Source organism: Theropithecus gelada, chromosome 9, assembly GCF_003255815.1.
Source record: "Theropithecus gelada isolate Dixy chromosome 9, Tgel_1.0, whole genome shotgun sequence".
Classification (NCBI taxonomy): Eukaryota; Metazoa; Chordata; class Mammalia; order Primates; family Cercopithecidae; genus Theropithecus; species Theropithecus gelada.
Window position 1 is genome coordinate 47,102,021 of NC_037677.1, and position 18,460 is coordinate 47,120,480.

Consider the following 18,460-nt stretch of genomic DNA (forward strand, 5'->3'; position numbering starts at 1 on the left):
AAAAAGAAAAAGAAAATGTAGGAAAGGTACTTAGAGCTGTTAGTTTCTGAGTACACAACACCCTAGACAATTCAAGGCATCTTAATCTCCATCAAGAACAGCAACAACAAAAATAATGTTTGTCATGCTGTTAAATCCATCATTATGGATAAAACTGGTGCAAACTGGTCAAATGGATCCAACAAACACTGACGTCCAAGCCGGCATGTTAGCAACTAATACGTAACTGGTAGTCAATGGAGAGTTTAAAAGATCTTCCCTTTCTTCTTGTTCTTTTCCAAGGTTCTCGAAGAGTTCTGTTGTTCTAAAATACATTGTTGAGCTTCCCTGTTTGCTTTCTCATCCTCAAACTGACGACGTTTTTCCTCTGATTCTTTGTGCTGTGCTTCCAAATTCTTTTTCATTTGCTCATGGCGCCGCTGGAGCTAAATCACAGCACAAAAATATCCTAAGGATACTGCCTTCCTCTGACCCTTTTGCCATTAACTTCAATGATAATATTAGTACCTACCACAGCAAGAGGTAAATAGTCCTTTATCTTTTTAACAACTTTATTTTCTTCTTCATCATCTGTTTCTGGAAATTCATATATTTTAATTTTGTGTTCTTGGATTTCTTTCATTATCTGTTTTCGTTGGCATTCCTCTGGTGTGAGTCTGCCTGCTTTGGCAGTAAGTGGGATGATACTCACTTTTTCATGCAAATGCTTCATAAACTCAATATCCAATGGTTTAAGGCTCAACAAAAGGCAATGCCAAGTAGTTAACAAACATGTACTACCCAATCCTGCCTGAAGGTGGGAGTCTTCAGTTATGTAATGGTCCACGTCCCGAAGGAGCAATGAAGCATAAACAACACTGCATCCTGTTATCAGGCATCCGACCTCTGTTCACTCGCGATTCTGCATTTAGGTAGTCCTCAAATTTACTGTTAGTGTAATCGATAACAGGCTGCCAGCAATTACTATTATCCACTGCATCTCCAAATCCTGGGGGGTATCAACTATTGTGAGCAGCAACTTGAACACCACCTTCTTTGATTAAAACTTTGGATTGTTCCACCCAGGCTCAGGTGAGGCGAGTGCGTGGCCGGGGCTGCAGCTGGCGCGGGCCATTGAGGAGCTTCTCCGTGATCGTGCCATCGTGCCCGCCAGAGGCCGGCCGGTTGGCGTGCAGCGCCTGCTGGCGACGAGTCTGGCCCTTGCTGCACCCGGCCGGGAAGCCCTAAAGCTCCTCCTGTAGCTCATGGGCTGCCGCTGCCGGCGGTAGCCTCTGGACACAGAAGGGCCAGCTCAGCGGCAGTTACATCCTTCCTGGCCGCCTGTCTGTGTCAGATTCTTAATCCATTCAAAGGGAAAGATGGTAAAGAATAATAGTAAGTATTAAAATGTGCCATCTTGCCCTTCTCTCTCCCTGAGAATTTTTGCTAATTTAGTAACTAGGGGAAATGATTGCAGTATCTCCTAGTGATCTGGTGGCAGGGGGAGCATCTGGTTTGGATGAGTCAATCCCTGACTTTGTTGTAATATGATCTGCTGAATAAGTGAATATCAATAAATTTCAACCTGCTGCAGGTTGCTGAAGTTTTATAGAAACTTAGAAGAGCTATAAGCCGCTATAAATTTGAGAACCAACCTTAGGCTTAGAGAAAAAACTGGCTATTATCTTGAGGAAAGAGAGAGACCCTCTCATACTGTTTTATATTGTTTTATACTCAGTACCTGTTTTAAGGAAAAAACAAGGAAGTAAAACCAAAGACAGGCAGCCCGGCCCCAGGCCCGAAACCAGGCCTGGGCCTGCCTGGCCTAAACCCAATAGTTAAAAATTAATTCATAACTTAGAAACCGATATTATTCATAGATTCCAGACATTGTATAGAAGAGAACACTGTGAAACTCCCTGCCCTGTTGTTTCTCTCTGACCACCAGTGCATGCAGCCCCTGTCACGTACGCCCTGCTTGCTCAAATCAATCACGACGCTTTCATGTGAAATCTTTAGTGTTGTGAGCCCTTAAAAGGGACAGAAATTGTGCACTCGGGGAGCTCGGATTTTAAGGCAGTAGCTTGCCGATGCTCCCAGCTGAATAAAGCCCTTCCTTCTATAACTTGGTGTCTGAGAGGTTTTGTCTGCGGCTCGTCCTGCTACAATCTAGCTGTGAAACAAAACACATAATACTTATATAGTGAAACAGGACTTCAAAAGAGAAATTAGGCAAATGAGATTTATGTTCAATATTTTTGTGGTTAATTATTCTATGTTGCTGCTTAATACATTTTCTAATTTTTCAAAAATGAAAGTTTTGATTATATTATAGGCTATTAGCACATGTTCAGAATTTTCAGAATTGGAGTTCTCTGCTGCCCTAACTGACAATGACAAAATCAAGTATAGAAACTTAAGCTTATGCTTATTTCATAATGCTGGTCAAATTCAATCAAAATTAGTAATGTAATCTTTGAGTGGTTACTTTATATTTGTGGTTCGCAAGCAGGGACAATTTTACTTTTCAGGGGATAGTTGTTAATGTCTAGAAGCCTTTGTGATTGTCAAAACTTGGAGAGGAGGAGGTACACTACTGGCCAGTGACACTGCTAAACATCCTATAGCTCCTCTGCATTAAATAATTGTCTGACCCCAAATGTCATAGTGCCAATGTTGAGAAGCCGTGCTCTACATTCTTCTTACTCCTTTATTAAATCATTATTATATGTGAAGTGACTGTCACGTAACTAGTAGTAAACAGTATTTTCTTGATCACTTACTATGTGTCATGCTCTATTCTAAGAACTATATACATTCACTCAATTTATCCTCACTATACTAACAAAATAAGAGTAGGCTATAATTCCATTTTACAGATGAGGAAATGGAAGCATAGAAGAGGTAACATCCGCAATCACATAGCCTGTAAAAGATAGATCTGGATTTACAGTCAGGTAATTTGGTTTTAGAAGCCCATCCACTGTGGTCAAGGAAATCAAGTGCTGCTTATTATTTCCCTTGACCTTCTCCTATGCACTTGCAACTCTAAGAAAGGGACCTTGGCACATCTCACTCTACAGAATAATTCATAATTCTAGGAGCTCCACAGAAAATAAAAGTTATTTATTTATTTATTTATTTATTTATTGCTGTTGCAGTGTTCTGCCACAGGTATAATCAACTTTGTCTGCAAAGTTAAAGTTTTTAAAATTAAAGGATTAACAATTCTTCCCCTAATTATATATATATGTGTGTGTATATATATAAATGTAAGCCTTAACATTAACACAAATCATTGAGGTTTCATGGGTCGAAAATTTAGGCAGGTATGTAGTTTGTAGGCATCTTATCCTAATTAGTTAACATACTACTTTTATTTTTATTATAATGTGAACTATATTCACTTTATAATATACATAAATAAAAATCAAATGCTAAATATTATAAAGTTTATTTTATAAAGTTTATTTTATATAGTCCAGTTCGCTAATGTACACTAGTGCTTCAATGATAATATTAAGTTTTCTTTTATTTTATTATGTTTAGATGCAAACTCTAGCCAAGGTTCACATATTGATTTCATGTTCTAGTAAAAACTACAAATAAAAAACTACAAAGTCAGAGATTATTTCTTAATATATTGCATATACTTTCATCCAATTTAAGTCATTTCATGACACATTTAGCTTTTTTTGTCATAGTGATCTCATGTTTTAATGAAAAATAGTATGCAACAATTTTGTTTTGTTTTAGAGGTGCTATTGAAGTTTAAAACTTCACTAACAATTGCTGCAAATATAATACAAGAGAAAGCACTATAACCTATTGAGGCAAAACATAATATTAAGTAACTGAAAATGGCAGAAAACTACAGGGTATGATAACAATGCAAAGAGCTTTTTTTGTGGTATTCCAGGTTGACGGAGACATTCAAATGCCTATTAATTCCTATCTCTACCAGTGATCACATTTATATAGTTCTGTACTGGCATGTTTCCTGAAGTCTACTTGTGCCCCACAGAATGGTAAAATAATTAAATATTTTAAAATATTGATGCATATTATATTTATTAGCAAAAAATACTGATTTCCATTTATGTTGAGAATGTCAGCGAATCCAATCAACTTTTCTCAGTATTTCCTTTTTTTAATTTGTTGCTATAACCAGAGTCCAAGCCAATATCATTTCTTGCTTATAAATGTGCAATTATTTCCTACTATCTCCCTTTGCTTTCATTTCTGCTACTTTATGTTCTATTCTCCCCAGAGTAATCAAAGGGATCTCTTAAGAACTTGTCAAATCATGTGACTCCTCTCCTTAAAACAACTCATGCCACCCATTTAGACCATACCCAAACACCCTAGTGTGACCTGCCCCATGAATCATATTCAGATCTCATCATTTATATAGTACTCCCAATTCACTTTTCTTGAGTGAAATAATCTTTTTTGTTGTTGTTCCTCGATCATTGTGAGCTCCTTCTTGCCTAAGAACATTTATACCAGCTCTTTCTTTTTCTGGAAACATCTTTTTCCTAAATATTCTGGCTAATTCTGCTGGAGGTTTCAGCTTAAATGACATCTTCTTGGCATTTCTCATGAAGTAAAATACAAGCTCCACAAGACAAGGCTGCAGGGGAAGTTAGAAAGGAACTACTTTTTTGGTTTTGCANAATCTGGCTGGAAATTTGTCTATTTAACTATGGTTTTTAAAGAATCACCTTTATTTTTTACTGTACTACTTTCTTTTTTCTCTTTGATACATTTTTACTTCATTATAATTTACACTTATTTTGTGTTTATATTTATATTTCCTATATAATTCCAGCTTTTGCTGTGTTCAACAGTCTTCCTTTTTATGTGTAATTTTTCACTGTCATTAAGTTCTAAATAAAGTATAACTTCTATTTTTATTTTTCTTTGAACCATAAATTACATGCAAGTTTCTGTTTAAGTTTACAAGCAACAGCATTACCTGGCTGCCTCTTTATTGGGTTCTTTCTTACATTTGGGTCAGAAAACATAGTCTAAAACAGTTTTCTTGACCTGTAAACATTTTGCTAAATTCACTCATTTAAAAATTTTCTGCTAATCAGAATATTATGTAACATAATCAGAACATGCCACATTACACTCTGATAATCAATTCACTAGAAAGATATTGTCCCTTATGTATTACAATTTATTCATTTTTTGGAAAATATTCTCAGAAATATTTTTCAAGAACACTTTTCATTAACATTTTACAAGATTTAAAAATACAAGTAAATTTATGCCTAATCATACATTAAGTATGATTTTATAAGTGGCATATAAAAAATGGATAATTCCTTTCCTAGAATGTAGAGATACCCTATGCACTGTAAGACAGTCAAGGGAAAGAGTTGGTTTGGTTTAGGATGCATGATAAAACACTCATGAAGTGTCAGTATGCTCAGGTTTAGAAAACGGATCCCATTTTTTAAAACTGGATTCATTGACTGCATTATTAAATTGTTTCAACGTTGTATTCCACTATCTGTAGCATTCTATGGAATGTTTACTTAACATCTTTTGAATAATCATTAAGTAAACAAAAACTGTCCTCTCTTCCTCAAAACTTTCTCTTACTCCCATGCTTATCCACTGTCATCAAATTACCATATCTGACAGAAATAAATTTAATTTCACCATCAATTGCTAGGATATTAATTTAGACTACAAATAGTTGCATATCAACATAAATGAAAAAATATTTTTCCACTCTCGTTGTTGAAACAGTGGGAGCCCTGAATGATTTGTTAGCTGTACAGTTAATCAAATAATAGAGTACTGGATTAAATCTGAGTGAACTAAAAATATCTGTGCATAGCTGTAAACAAAATTAAATTAATATCCTCAGTACCTCTTATGCCTTTAATGCCATCAGGATCAATAGACGTGATTTTAAATGATGATTCATATAAATATGAATATACATAAAATTTAAAAATACTAAGTGAATTTGTAACTAAATTGTACTACATTATTATGATTTTTTGTCACTCCTAACCAGTAGCAAATATGTTTTATATATATATATATATATATATATATGATATATGATATATATGTTACTGGGTAGGAGGTATAGTAGCAAGTTTTCTTTCTTAAAAGAGTGGTATAATCTGGGTCTAAGGATGACAAATAGATGATGTGGTGGGCACTTACCAAAGTATATTATTTATACTGATCTGTACCCCTAGAATATTCTAAAATGAAGATGTAGGAGATATATAATACTTTTTATTCTATTTTTCTGAGTTTTCCCTTCCAGTTAGGTTTTGGGAATACAAACATGGTGTACAGTTGAGCACATACATGATATAAGGGCAAACAGTGAGTATCAGAATTATTACACTTTATTCATTTGTATCTTATATACTTCCTCTGTTGGGTAAATGGATAAATGCAGTGAACTGATAAATAATACTTGTTGAGTCCAACCTGAATGAAAACAAAATCTTGTGTCTATCGAAAAGCATACAATGGTTGTAGTAGGGTGAAGGGAATCTGATAGATGTCTAATATTTAAATCTAAGAACATTGGCTGGGCACTGTGGCTCAAGGGAGAGAAATACACTGTCAAAATTCTCAAACTGAGAGGAGGGGATTCTGCTGTCCAGGCCCACAAAGGACCTAACTCTCACCTATCCGGATGCAGATGTCAAATGTCAAATGCTGTTCTGACTAGACAATCAGCAATGTAGTTGGGGGTAGCTGCTGTGGGGTCAGAAAGAAACCAAAACACCTCCAGTGAAAATTGGGTGGGCAACTGCTTAGGAGGCCTTCTGAGACTCTAGGCTCAAGGCAGCAAAGACACAAGCGATGTGTTCCTGGTCAGGTAACCAAAATCTGTCACAGGAACATCAGGGGTTCTGTTTAGATTCTGCTGCTGGTCATACAAAAAGCCAATCACTGAAACAACAACTGTTGTCAAAGAAGAAGATATTAATCTAGTGCTGTAACTGAGGAAAGGGCTGACAATCTCAAATCCAACTCACTGACTAAAATTAGTGTTTATGTAGCAGGGAAGAAATGTAACAATATGTAAGAAAACAGGAACTAGGGAGGGGCAAGGAAGCAATCATAATGAATGAGGGGTCTGGCATCTCACTGGATGTGGTGATCTGGTGAGTTTCAGTTTGTTGATACTTTTTTGGGGAAGCCTGAAGGTTGTTTCCTGAGGAAGGAGCTCAGATAAAACAAATACAAGTTTCAAGCTTTAAGACCAGAAGGGTCAATTTCTATGTTTATATTAAAAAAAAAAAACTATTTATAAGACTATTGGGTAGGTTTCAAGAGTATATAAGAAATATATTACCTCTATTGTTCTATTTTGACCTTTATTACCAGATGAAATACAATAAAGCTTTATGATGTTCATTTTTAGAAATGGAGATTTATCTACATCATACTGGTTATACTAGAAAAATAAAATTTGTCTTATATAGATGCTCAGTTTTATGCATTTAGTACTAGCTATTAAATGTGAATACAAAATGCTCACATAAATTGTTGTCATTTATATAGTGACTGCCCTATTTTATTAAGTGCTTAAATGATGCTGTCGAATTACTACTACTTATTACAGCATAAATGCTATTATTTTATTGTTAATACTGTAGGTATTTCATTTTAGGAAAGCTAACTCTGACACTGTGATGACATCAGGGATAAAAAGGAGATAGCATTTTAAAAGGCAATAACCCTCAAGAAGCCTGGTGCTTATTTAAACACATTGTAGGGACATGCCAGGATGTTGATGATGAAAAATGCAAGACCTTGAAATATGATCTCCTCCAAATAACTAAGATTCAAGCCAAGAGGGGGGAAAACATAATTAGCAATTCTAGCTTTTGAATTATTGTGGAAAGGAACAGAGGAAGCAAAGGAGTAAGGACAGAACAAGGAGACGGTCATGTTGGGCTAAAATTTGTCTCTGTGTTCTGTCTGAGTCTAGAGTCCTCTTCATTTCAGCATTTTAAAGTTTTCTTCTCTGTGACAAATGTCCAAGTGCCTCATATGAGTTTAAGGTCCTTATTGTAGCATTATCACACTTTAACCCTCTAAAATGGGAAGATAATGAAAGGGAAAGGAATAAAGAAATATAAAAAGTATAATAAGTGTCATTTAACTATACTTTCACAAGCCTTGAGACACTGATATTCTTGTAAAACCTTTATAAAGTATTCTTGACCAGTAAACTGAAGATCTAAAGAATATCAGAAGCAGAAAGGGCCTAGCTTTTCAAAGAAAGCTTCGAATCTGCAGTACAGATATGTTCCAGGTCAAAAAAAAAAAAACCCAACAACAGCAACAACAACATAAAACGTTAAACAGTGAGGAAGTCTCTTAGATCCAGGGTCATTGAAGACGTTAAGTGAGTTTGTAGAGTTTTCTCCTGAGGTAATTAAAAAAACAGGTGAGTCTACATATTGTACTTTNGCTTGACACCTCTGGGAGATGTTCTCCAAGCTCAGACACAACAAGGATGTATGCCCATATCGTGTTCATAATCAGTGCTGTTAAGTTATTGCATTAGGTTATTGGTAAGAGCTGGCCTCTAGAAGCTACTCTCCAGCCATATGATCCCAATAGCAAAGCCCATCTCTCTGGGGCTCCCCTGGACAGTTTCAGATGCCACCAACCATGCCATATAATTTCTTATGCTTTGCTTTCCACTTGGTCCATTGTGCATCTAAACTGTGGTCATGTGTTAGAGCATGTGAGGCAATTCCCAGGCAAAAGGCAGCCAGGAGGAGTGAAGGATTCATGTTTCAAAAATCTAGGAAGGGAAAAGAAATGAGGATCTGATTAGACCCATCCTAAAAAGCCATTTTACTGCTACCTGAGAAACTAGGGCCACCATGGTAGAATAAAAAAATATAAACTATTCTTCCAAGCATTTACATAAGGACTGTGGAAAAGTCTGCAGAAATACAGGGCAAGTGGAGATATTGGATGGAACCACCAAAATGAAAAGCAGCCTGTCCAGAGCTGTAGGTGCTGAAACAGTTTTATGGGATGATAACTTAGGCTATGAAAAGGATAGGAAGGTACCTTATGGGCGAGAAGCTTAAGGCAACAACCGGGAAACTAGGAAACCATTGGCCCAGGTTTTGTACCAACTGGGCTCAGGTCATCCAGGCAAAACCTCATAAATGAAGACATCTAATTTCAAGAAGGGACAAAGGGATCCCCAGTAATTGGGAGGTCACTTCGCACCTTGTTCTTGGCTAATACACAGCAGAAGGTGAAGTATATTTTCCAAACGCCCCTTGTAATGAAACAGTTCTTGAACGTCTTCCCAGGAGAAACTGAGAAGGAGAGCACCTACCTGCCGCCGCTCCCGCAGTCCTGCAGTCCTGCAGGTGGGCCAGTCCTGCCAGCACTCCAACTCCCCTCACAGAGCATAAACTGAATCAGGTGGCCGAACCACAGGAAACCAGAGTCCCCAGTGTCCGCGCCCACACAGGGGTACGCAGTTTCCCAGGCTTTGGGCTGGGGACCCAGGTCAGGTCCCTGCCTCTTGCTCCTGCCCTCCGCTCATGCTCACTGAGGCCCCAGGACGTGGGTGGTGTTGCAGGGAGCATGGGGCGCCCCTGCCTGATTTGCCGGGGTCGAGCCTCCCGGTCCCACCCCACCAGCCCTGGGAATACTGCGGCCTGGCACTCCCGAAAATCCCTCACTCACAGAGCTGAAGGACTTGCTGGGTCCTTGGTGGCTCCTGTCCAATCTTAGCCCACTGGGGTGTCAGCTACAGTAGCCAAAGGTGGACAGGCACAGTGAGCAGGTGGTGGGTCCAGGAGTCTGCTGTCGCCTAAGGCCTCCCGAAAGCAGCGAATTGACTTATAAAATCCCTAGCCTCCCTGTCCCCTTACCGCCCAGGCAGGCCCGCCCCCACCGCTTGCCCGCGCTGCGATTGGCTGCGCCAGCCGCTGGGCGGGGCTTCCCGGCGTGCTGACTCTTGGCAAGTGGAGCAGCTCAGTCCCCTTGCCCCAGTGGAACCGGGGGAGGGGAGCTGGGGGCTACGAAGAGAAGGGTCGGAGGTCTCCCTGGAGGGTTCGGATCAACTAAGTACCCTATTTAATACCCTGGGCGGGTGGTTTATGAAAAGAAGTTTACAGGAGCCTTGTGTGCATTTTCAGCCTAACCCTGTTTTTCCCTTAGGCGTAGAATTTTTGATTAAAATCTCCTGCAGGGCTGAGAGCCAAAGGACTCTAGTCCAGTGGTTCCTGTTTAGTCCACAGCAAAGGTGGGGCCGGTTGGAAGAATGCACAACCCGCAGGCAGAAGCCTTCTCTCCCAATTAAGGGTATAGAAGAATCTGGGCGTGTTGCTGGGGGCTCATGCCTGTAATCCCAGCACTTCGGGAGGCTGAGGCAGGCAGATCACTTGAGCCCAGTAGTTCGAGACCAGCTTGGGCACCCTGGCGAAACCCCATCTCTACTAAAAATACAAACATTAGCCGAGTGTGGTGGCCCGCGCCTGTGGTCCCAGCTAGTCGGGAGGCTGAGGCATGAGCATCGCTTGAGCCCCGAAGGTTGAGGTTATAGTGAGCCAAGATCGCACCACTACACTCCAGCCGGGGCGAGAGGAGACCCTGTCTCAAAAACAAAACTAAACTAAACTAAAGAAAAAAAAAAAAAACTAAAAAAAACAGCAGACGAAAAAACAACTGGTAGGAAAACGCACTCTTGAAACACGTGATGAGATGATCAAGACCAGACCCTAAGAGGGTGGGGACTGGCTGGGTGGGTATCCAGAGACCATGGGTGTTTCATGATGCCTTGCTTCCGGTCTCCTCCACTCAGCGATTCTTCTTCCCATGAAGTCTTGCATTAAGTGAATGAATCAATCATCAAGAGTTAATGAAGCTCTGACTTTGTACTTATCCTTTGCTTGGTACAGTTGGACACTGCCTTAGAAACAATCTCCAGGTAACTTTCCCAACTGCTTTTGTGAGGCCCAGTTTTCCATTTTAAAATCTAAGATTACCTCAGTAATCTTGCTTTTATAGCAAGTGGGCATGGAGCCTGACAGATATATTTAAACTAAGTTATGGACAAGCTGCTTGGTGCATTAGGTAGCAGAGGAGCTAACCTTGTGGGACATCTCCCTACATTTGTAATATTCACCCCTAAATCTATAATCAATAAATGCTTGTTTGGAGGCCATAGAAACTCTTCCTGAGATCTGACCTGTGTCTTCTGCCATCTGCCTGATTTCTCCCCATGGAATAGGAAAACACTGTGTGGAGATATTGTGAATAGAATTCCGAATATAGAGTGGGTGTGGTGGCTCACGCCTGTAATCTCAGCACTTTGGGAGGCCAAGGCGGGTGGATCACCTGAGTTCAGGAGTTCAAGACCATCCTGGCCAACATGGCGAAACCCTATCGCTATTAAAAATACAAAAATTAGCCAGGCATGATGGCAGGCGCCTGTAATCCCAGCTACTCAGGGGGCTGAGGCAGGGACAACTGCTCAAACCTGGGAGGTGGAGGTTGCAGTGAACTGAGATCGCACCACTGCACTCTAGCCTGGGAGACATAGTGAGACTCCGTCTCAAAAAAAAAAAAAAAAAAAAAAAAAGAATATAAATAGAAAATGCAGTGATTCAAATAAGCAACTATTAGTACCTCAGATCAGAGCCATGAGTTCTATACTAGACTCTTACATGTTATTTCCTCTGGTATCTTAGCAATAATACTGAATAAAGATCAGACTCCTTATTCAGCGGGTGGGATAGTTCTCAGTAATAGAAGCTGGGTTCTCAGGGGATCCTGTGGATATAAGGATGAAGGATAGAAGCACTTGGGACCGTATCTACAGGTCCGATTTGAGAACAATGAGACCAAGACAGGAAGGCAGCAACTGCTGGTTGGGGGTGGGAGTAGGGAGGAAACAGGACACAAGAAAATAAGTATAAACCACCAGACTGCAGTCAGTGATCAACAAAAGTTCCGAAGTTTATACTGAGAAGAGTTCCCTTGTTTGGAGTTTGAAGGGATTATATAAGGGATTCGGGTTGCTTGATTTTTTTCATTCTTTTTCTTTTATGTGGTCTCAATTTTTTTGTAAAAAAAAAAAAAAAAGAAAGCCTTATGTTTGCCTTTAGAACTGGCGAATGAATGAACCTCACTTTTTTACCACCTGAGATTGTCACTGAAGCACTGTCACCTGATTTAGGCTTAAAAATCTGTCACCGAATTTATCATACATGATAAGGTGCAAGTCTCTTGTCTCCTGGAAATGATCAGGCAAGGAACCACCCAGGAGGCCCCGGGCAAAATGCCCTCCTGGAAGCTGGTGGGGTAGGAAGATGCTGAGGCCCAGTGTGGTCCCTGGAGCATGCATTATTGTTTGTTTGACCATACATTAGTCAGGCTTCTGAACCTTCTGCTATACCCATCTATGCACTTTTTGTAAAATTCAGTTTTAGCAAATTACCCTGCTAAGTCAGTTTAGCTGCCAGGAATCCCTGTCCGCTATATACTGATCAGGGTCCTCATCCCCCACCATCCCGCAGCTGATGTCAGATAACCTTGGCCTGTGCTCAGCGAGAATCCCATTAGGTCAGTTTAGCCAGAATCCTCCCTTACCCCGATGTTCCCTCGTAGTCATTTCCTATTTGCTAACGCCCATCCTCCTCCTTGACTGTGATTCCCACTGCCTTGTGCTGGATTCAGAGTTGAGCACAATTGCTCTCCCCCACTGTAAGAACTACTTGCAGTGCTCCTAGACCTACCTATGTGAACCTGTTTCTTAACAGTGACTCACCTGCATTTTTCTCCTTTCAACTTGACACTAACTGAGGCTTATCCACATCAAAGTGGAACAACTGGCCCTGGGGGATCCTCGAGGCTTCACCTTGATGGCCTGCAGGCTCACATTCCACTTTTTCTGATGCCTTCTGGCTTCCAGAGTCCAGTTTGCCAAACAAGTGATGGAGGTTGGAAGGAGGGAGGAGGTGACAGAGGCGAAGGAGGGTAAATTCTTTTCTAAGCCTTACTTGCCCCGACATGCATTTAGGTTTTTAGAAAGGAACCAGACCCCACCCTTTATTTTGTATCTCCCACTGTCATGACCAGCCTTACCTGTAAAAATGGGGCATAGAAGAGCCCCCATCTCCTGGGGCAGTGATTTTGAGCAGAGGGTCACTGACCAGTAGCACCTGCATCTCTTGGGAACTCGTTAGAAAGCAAATTCTGGGCTGGGGGCGGTGGATCATGCCTATAATCCCAGCACTTTGGGAGGCCGAGGCTGGCGGAACACAAGGTCAAGAGATCAAGACCATCCTGGCAAACATGGTGAAACCCTGTCTCTACTAAAAATACAAAAATTAGCTGGGCATGGTGGTGTGCGCCTATAGTCCCAGCTATTTGGGAGGCTGAGGCAGAGGAATTGCTTGAACCTGGGAGGCAGAGGTTGCAGTGAACCAAGATCGTGCCATTGCACTCCAGCCTGGGTGACAGAGCAAGACTCTGTCTCAAAAAAAAAAAAAAAAAAAAAAGTAATGCCTGGGAATGGATTAGCTTGCTGACAAGAGTTATTCCATTGTGTGTTTCTACCTGCAGTACCTGAGGATGCTCATTTTCTCATGATTTACAAACTAACTCATTTTAGAGATGTAATTCATTGCCCTAATTTTTATACATTTGGGGGGATCGTTCTAACTTCAACTTTATTATTATTATTACTTCAAGGTGATATTATTTCCCCATCATCATCACAGTCATTACCATAACTAGTTGGTGCTAACAGTAGTCACCCTGCATTGAGAACCCATGCTCCAGGCCCTTTCCACACAGACTTGATTTAATTCCATTCACCCCTCACAACCACCATCTGAAGAAAGAATCACTAAGCCATTGTAGAATTGAAACACAAGAGGCAAGTGACTTGTGTGCCCTTGGGCAGGTAATTTAAACACTCTGTGCCCCCAAGTTCCAATAGATAAATGTGAATAATAACATCTTTCTTACCTACTACATGGGGATTTGTCAGCAGTTAAAGTACTGTACATTTGTGAGGTATTTCATGTACATTGTGTACTGTACATTGTGAGGTATTTCAGCAATTCACCTGTGAATTGCTCATGTGATGACACAGTGTGCTTCCAGTGTCAGTGTGCTGGGAAGGAGACAGAATAGGAAGAAGACTAAAAAGATGCCGAGTCTAGCGCAGGGTATCCTGGGGAAAACACCTCCTGTTTGTCCAACGGCGATTGGCCATACACTGAAGACACACTACCTGCCTGTGAACTGGGGTGACCCTGTTGAAATCTTGTGGAATCCTGAGATGCTCCTTAGAGGGTGTTTATCCCTCGAGCTGGCACAAATGCCATTTGTTGTTCAGTTTTTCCTTCTACTCTGCCTCTATCTGGTACAAAACAGAATTGAAGAGGACATGAACCAGCAAGGAACAATCCGAAATCAGAATGGTGACAATGGGAGAAAGTAATCTTGGTTCAACCCAATGTTCACCTGAAGTCTCTTTATTGAAGACTACTAACAGGAACAAAATTGCATAATAATCTTCCTCTGATAATTTCAAGTTCCAGAATTTCTCTATGGAACTTTCAAATTTCACACCTGTTGACTCATGAAATTTTCCCTAGAATCTGCAAATTCCCCAAGTCTTTGGAGGTTTGATGATCACTCACCGGTCAGCGGTACTATAAGAGGTTCTGGGGAGATTGACTCAGTGGTCAGCAAAGGCTCTTCCGAATCTTCAGTCTGATTCTGAGATTCCCCAGGGACAACTGGAGACTTTCTTAACATCTTGATTGGAAAGACCATCTGCTTCATCCTCTATTGCAACAGAAATAACCATTGGGAAGCTCCATGGTGAGGCACAATGAGTTTATTCTAGCATGTGTGACTCGGTTCATTTTATTCCGTGGTTTCCAGTTGTGGGGACTTGGCCAGGTCACACAGCTCCCCTGAGCCTTAGTTTCATCACACAGAAAATGAGGATAACAATTCTACTTGCCTCACAAGATTGTTGTGAAGATTAAATAAGACATGTAAACATTTTCTTATAGTAATTTCACACCACTTTACTGTGGAATCAAGGACAGAATTCTTACAGAGGTCTTGGTTAGTTAAGAAAACATCCAATCAAGGATTTGATTCACAGGAAACCCTCACCATCTTTCTCTTTTTATTTTTTTTCTTTTGAGACAGGGTCTCACTTCGTTGCCCAGGTTGGAATGCAGTGGCGCAATCTCAGCTCACTGTACCCTCTGCCTCTCCGGCTCAAGAGATTCTCCCGCCTCAGCCTCCGAGTAGCTGGGATTACAGCCATGCACTACCATATCTGGTTAATTTTTGTATATTTTGTAGAGACGGGATTTTGTCATGGTGCGCAGGCTGGTCTTGAACTCTTTGGCTCAAACAATCCACCTGCCTCAGCCACCCAAAGTACTAGGATTACAGGCATGAGTCACCACACCTGGTCCTCGCTTACTTTCCTACTTCCTGTGAGCCAGGTTACCAAATTGATGAAATTAACCATAACGTCATTGTGATGGGCAAGCAGATATATTAAAGCAAAGATACAGCAGGTTAACAGTATTAAATGATGCTCATCCTAGGACAAACCTGGCCACAGGAGGCCTTTGCCAATATTATGGAAAGTGTTGTGACCATCTCCTTTAAAGCTCAGTTAAAGGTTTCTGGCTGGACTCCAGGCTGCTTCAAGCTCTTTACTTGTCTTTATCATTCTTTAAGGAGGGACCCAGACACAGTGCGCAGAGGCCTGAATCCTCTAGACCATTCTCTCTCCACCATGAGTCCTGCCCTGGGGACCTTTCCAGCTCCCTTTGGCCTTATGAGCCAGAAAATCAGGCTGGAGCCTAAAGAGAACAGAAATTTCAGAATCAGGCATGTTCTGAGACTGTATGGGGGAGCTGAAGGACACAGTGGGCTTTCTACATTGGAGACTTCCCATCATACTCTCTCTGACCAGGGAGAAAGGACAGATGTTGCGTCATTTTGCAGTCTATGGCTGCTCATATGGCTGCAGTCTATGGCTTCTCATTCTCATTGCTCTCTACACCTCATTATTTACTTTACTCCCCCAAAAAAATTCTCCCTAACAGGCTCAATACCCAACTTCTGGGTATTGTCACCCACATTTGCCTTGGTTCTACCTTTTCAGATTGCAGGATCCCAAGGTGTTGCTTGGAGTAGCTCAGATTCTCCACTAGATCTAAGATCTCACCTAGTCCTGAGGATTTCCTTAAAGGGAAGGGGAACGAGAGACAGAGAGAGAGAGAGAGAGAGAGAGAGAGAGAGATGCTGCCTTTGCTCTATAGCATCTGCTTGGTGAAGAGGCTCAGGATCTGGATCCTCGCCCCTCAGCTCTCAGGAACCCCATTCCCACCTGACAGGGGTGGCAAGTTCATCCTACTATTCATTAAGAAATTTGAAAACAAACAATTATTCAGGAATTTTAGGTCGAGAGCTGGAAAACCCCAAGCCTCTGTCACCTGAGCCAAGGGAGATACTGTGAGCACTTGCAGGATACACCCACGTTCTACCACCTGCCTGAAGAAGCCTGTGGTTCTTCTCAGCTTCTCAAGGATGAAGTGCAGATCATTTTCTGCTTGAGCAGAAGAGCAGGCCAAAGAGTTCATTGGCTCAAGGAGCATCACAGCCACTGAGCTGCACCTGGCAGAGAAGAATCCAGGGTGTGATCCACAGCCAAGGCCGGAAGTAGTGGGGCCCGTACTTGACCTCTCCAGGGTGAGTCGTGACCCAAGTGCTGAGCTGTAGCCCATGAGTGGGCCCTCTTGCCATTTCCAGTTTCCTCCCAAAGACAGGCCAGTGTTGGTGATTTCATTTCTCATAATCTCCTTAGGAGCACAGGCTTTGGTTTGTGCCTTTTTTGGATCAGGTTCCCTGCACTGCAGTTGCTATAACTAAAACTATTAGCAACAACACAGCACCACAGAAGCAAGTTAGATGCTAATGGAGTTTGCTGATAGTGCTATCTTCTAGAGACCACTCTAGTAACTGGAGAGCCTTGGTGTAGAGCTGATGATAAAACCTATTCCTGCTTTTGTCAGTCATAAAGAGCATTTCCTTTCTAGTCAGAGGAACTGAAGCCCACATGCCAGCCCAAATTTACCAAAAGCAGTCACTGGAATACTCATCACACCATCATGTCTCATCTTATCCCTTTCATTACCTTCAAATACAGCCCCATTTCCCCAGGACTAGAACTCCCTTCTGTGGGCAGCAGGACTAAGGCCCTTGAGTTACTTGTAGTGACTCCTCATTAGATGGAGGAATGTGCCAGTATTTTCAGCAAAACATGAATCTGATGAAACATTGACTGAACTGTCTCCTAGTTTCAAAACAAATCATCACCACTCGGGGCCTCTATTTAGGGCAATCAGAGTCAGAAATGGGAACGCATCTTGTCCTCCTACCTTGATTAACAGTAACTCTAAGAGAGGGATGATGGTCAAATCCTCTCTCCTCTAATGTGCAGTCATGAAGGATTTAGGCTCCACTGCTCCTGCATTTGGGTGGGGCCTGAATCGCTTTCAGTCTAGCACAGGCGGGTCACTTCAGGCCTTCCTACCTCCATCAGCATCCTTCAATCCTCCCCCAACATCTCTCATTTATGCTTCCGATTGATTCAGAGGTCCCATCCCGAGGTGCTAAAACAAACATTCATTAACCTTTCTACAAAGTCATGAATAATCCATGGAATTCATGAATTCATCCCTACTGAAACTGTCTTCAGAAATTCAGATGTAGTAACCTTCTTTCTGAATGATTTTTTTTTTTTTTTTTTTTTTGAGACAGAGTCTCCCTCTGTTACCCAGGCTGAAGTTCAGTGGCGCGATCTCGGCTCACTGCAAGCTCCACCTCCTGGGCTCACGCCATTCTCCTGCCTCAGCCTCCCAAGTAGCTGGGACTACAGATGCCCGCCACCACGCCCGGCTTATTTTTTGTATTTTTAGTAGAGACGGGATTTCACCGTGTTAGCCAGGATGGTCACGATCTCCTGACCTCGTGATCCACCCGCCTCAGCCTCGCAGAGTACTGGGATTACAGGCGTGAACCATCGCGCCCAGCCCTTTCTGAATGTTTTAAAGGTCGCAGGTGACCTTGATATTCCATAGACAACACCTTGCACAGCTCAGTGCTTCTGGGGATGGGAGCCAGCTAACCTTCCCTGGAATCCCAACTCTACGTCCTATTTAGAACATGTGATCCAATTTTGAGAAGCTCTTTGTATGTAGCATTCACTCAAAGTTCACAGGTTTAAGAAAACACAGATTAGCATTCAGAGGAAAGAGAAGTGGCAGAGGTGAAGATGCCTGGTCAGTGTGGCCACAATGTCCTGGGGGAAAAGTCCTGGATGAACAGAGGGGACAAATACAAGTGGGTGGTGGGAAGTGGAGCAATGCAGACGGAAGGGACACTGTCCAGACAA

General features: G+C 41.6%; 1 protein-coding gene and 1 long non-coding RNA gene across 2 annotated transcripts; both read right to left on the reverse strand.

Moving 5' to 3' along the window:
* Window positions 1-448: 448 nt before the first annotated feature.
* On the reverse strand, window positions 449-13,028 carry LOC112631032 (neuronal-specific septin-3-like). Its single transcript, XM_025395534.1, is given in 6 exon segments — window positions 449-738; window positions 824-1,066; window positions 8,144-8,215; window positions 9,341-9,420; window positions 9,885-10,058; window positions 12,817-13,028. Coding segments are annotated over 6 exon segments (1,071 nt in total).
* Window positions 13,029-15,049: 2,021 nt separating this feature from the next.
* Window positions 15,050-16,683, reverse strand: LOC112631336. Its single transcript, XR_003121105.1, has 2 exons — window positions 16,500-16,683; window positions 15,050-15,863 (listed from the first exon to the last, which is right to left on the reverse strand). It is a non-coding gene; the product is annotated as an uncharacterized LOC112631336 (long non-coding RNA).
* Between the last annotated feature and the right edge of the window lie 1,777 nt (window positions 16,684-18,460).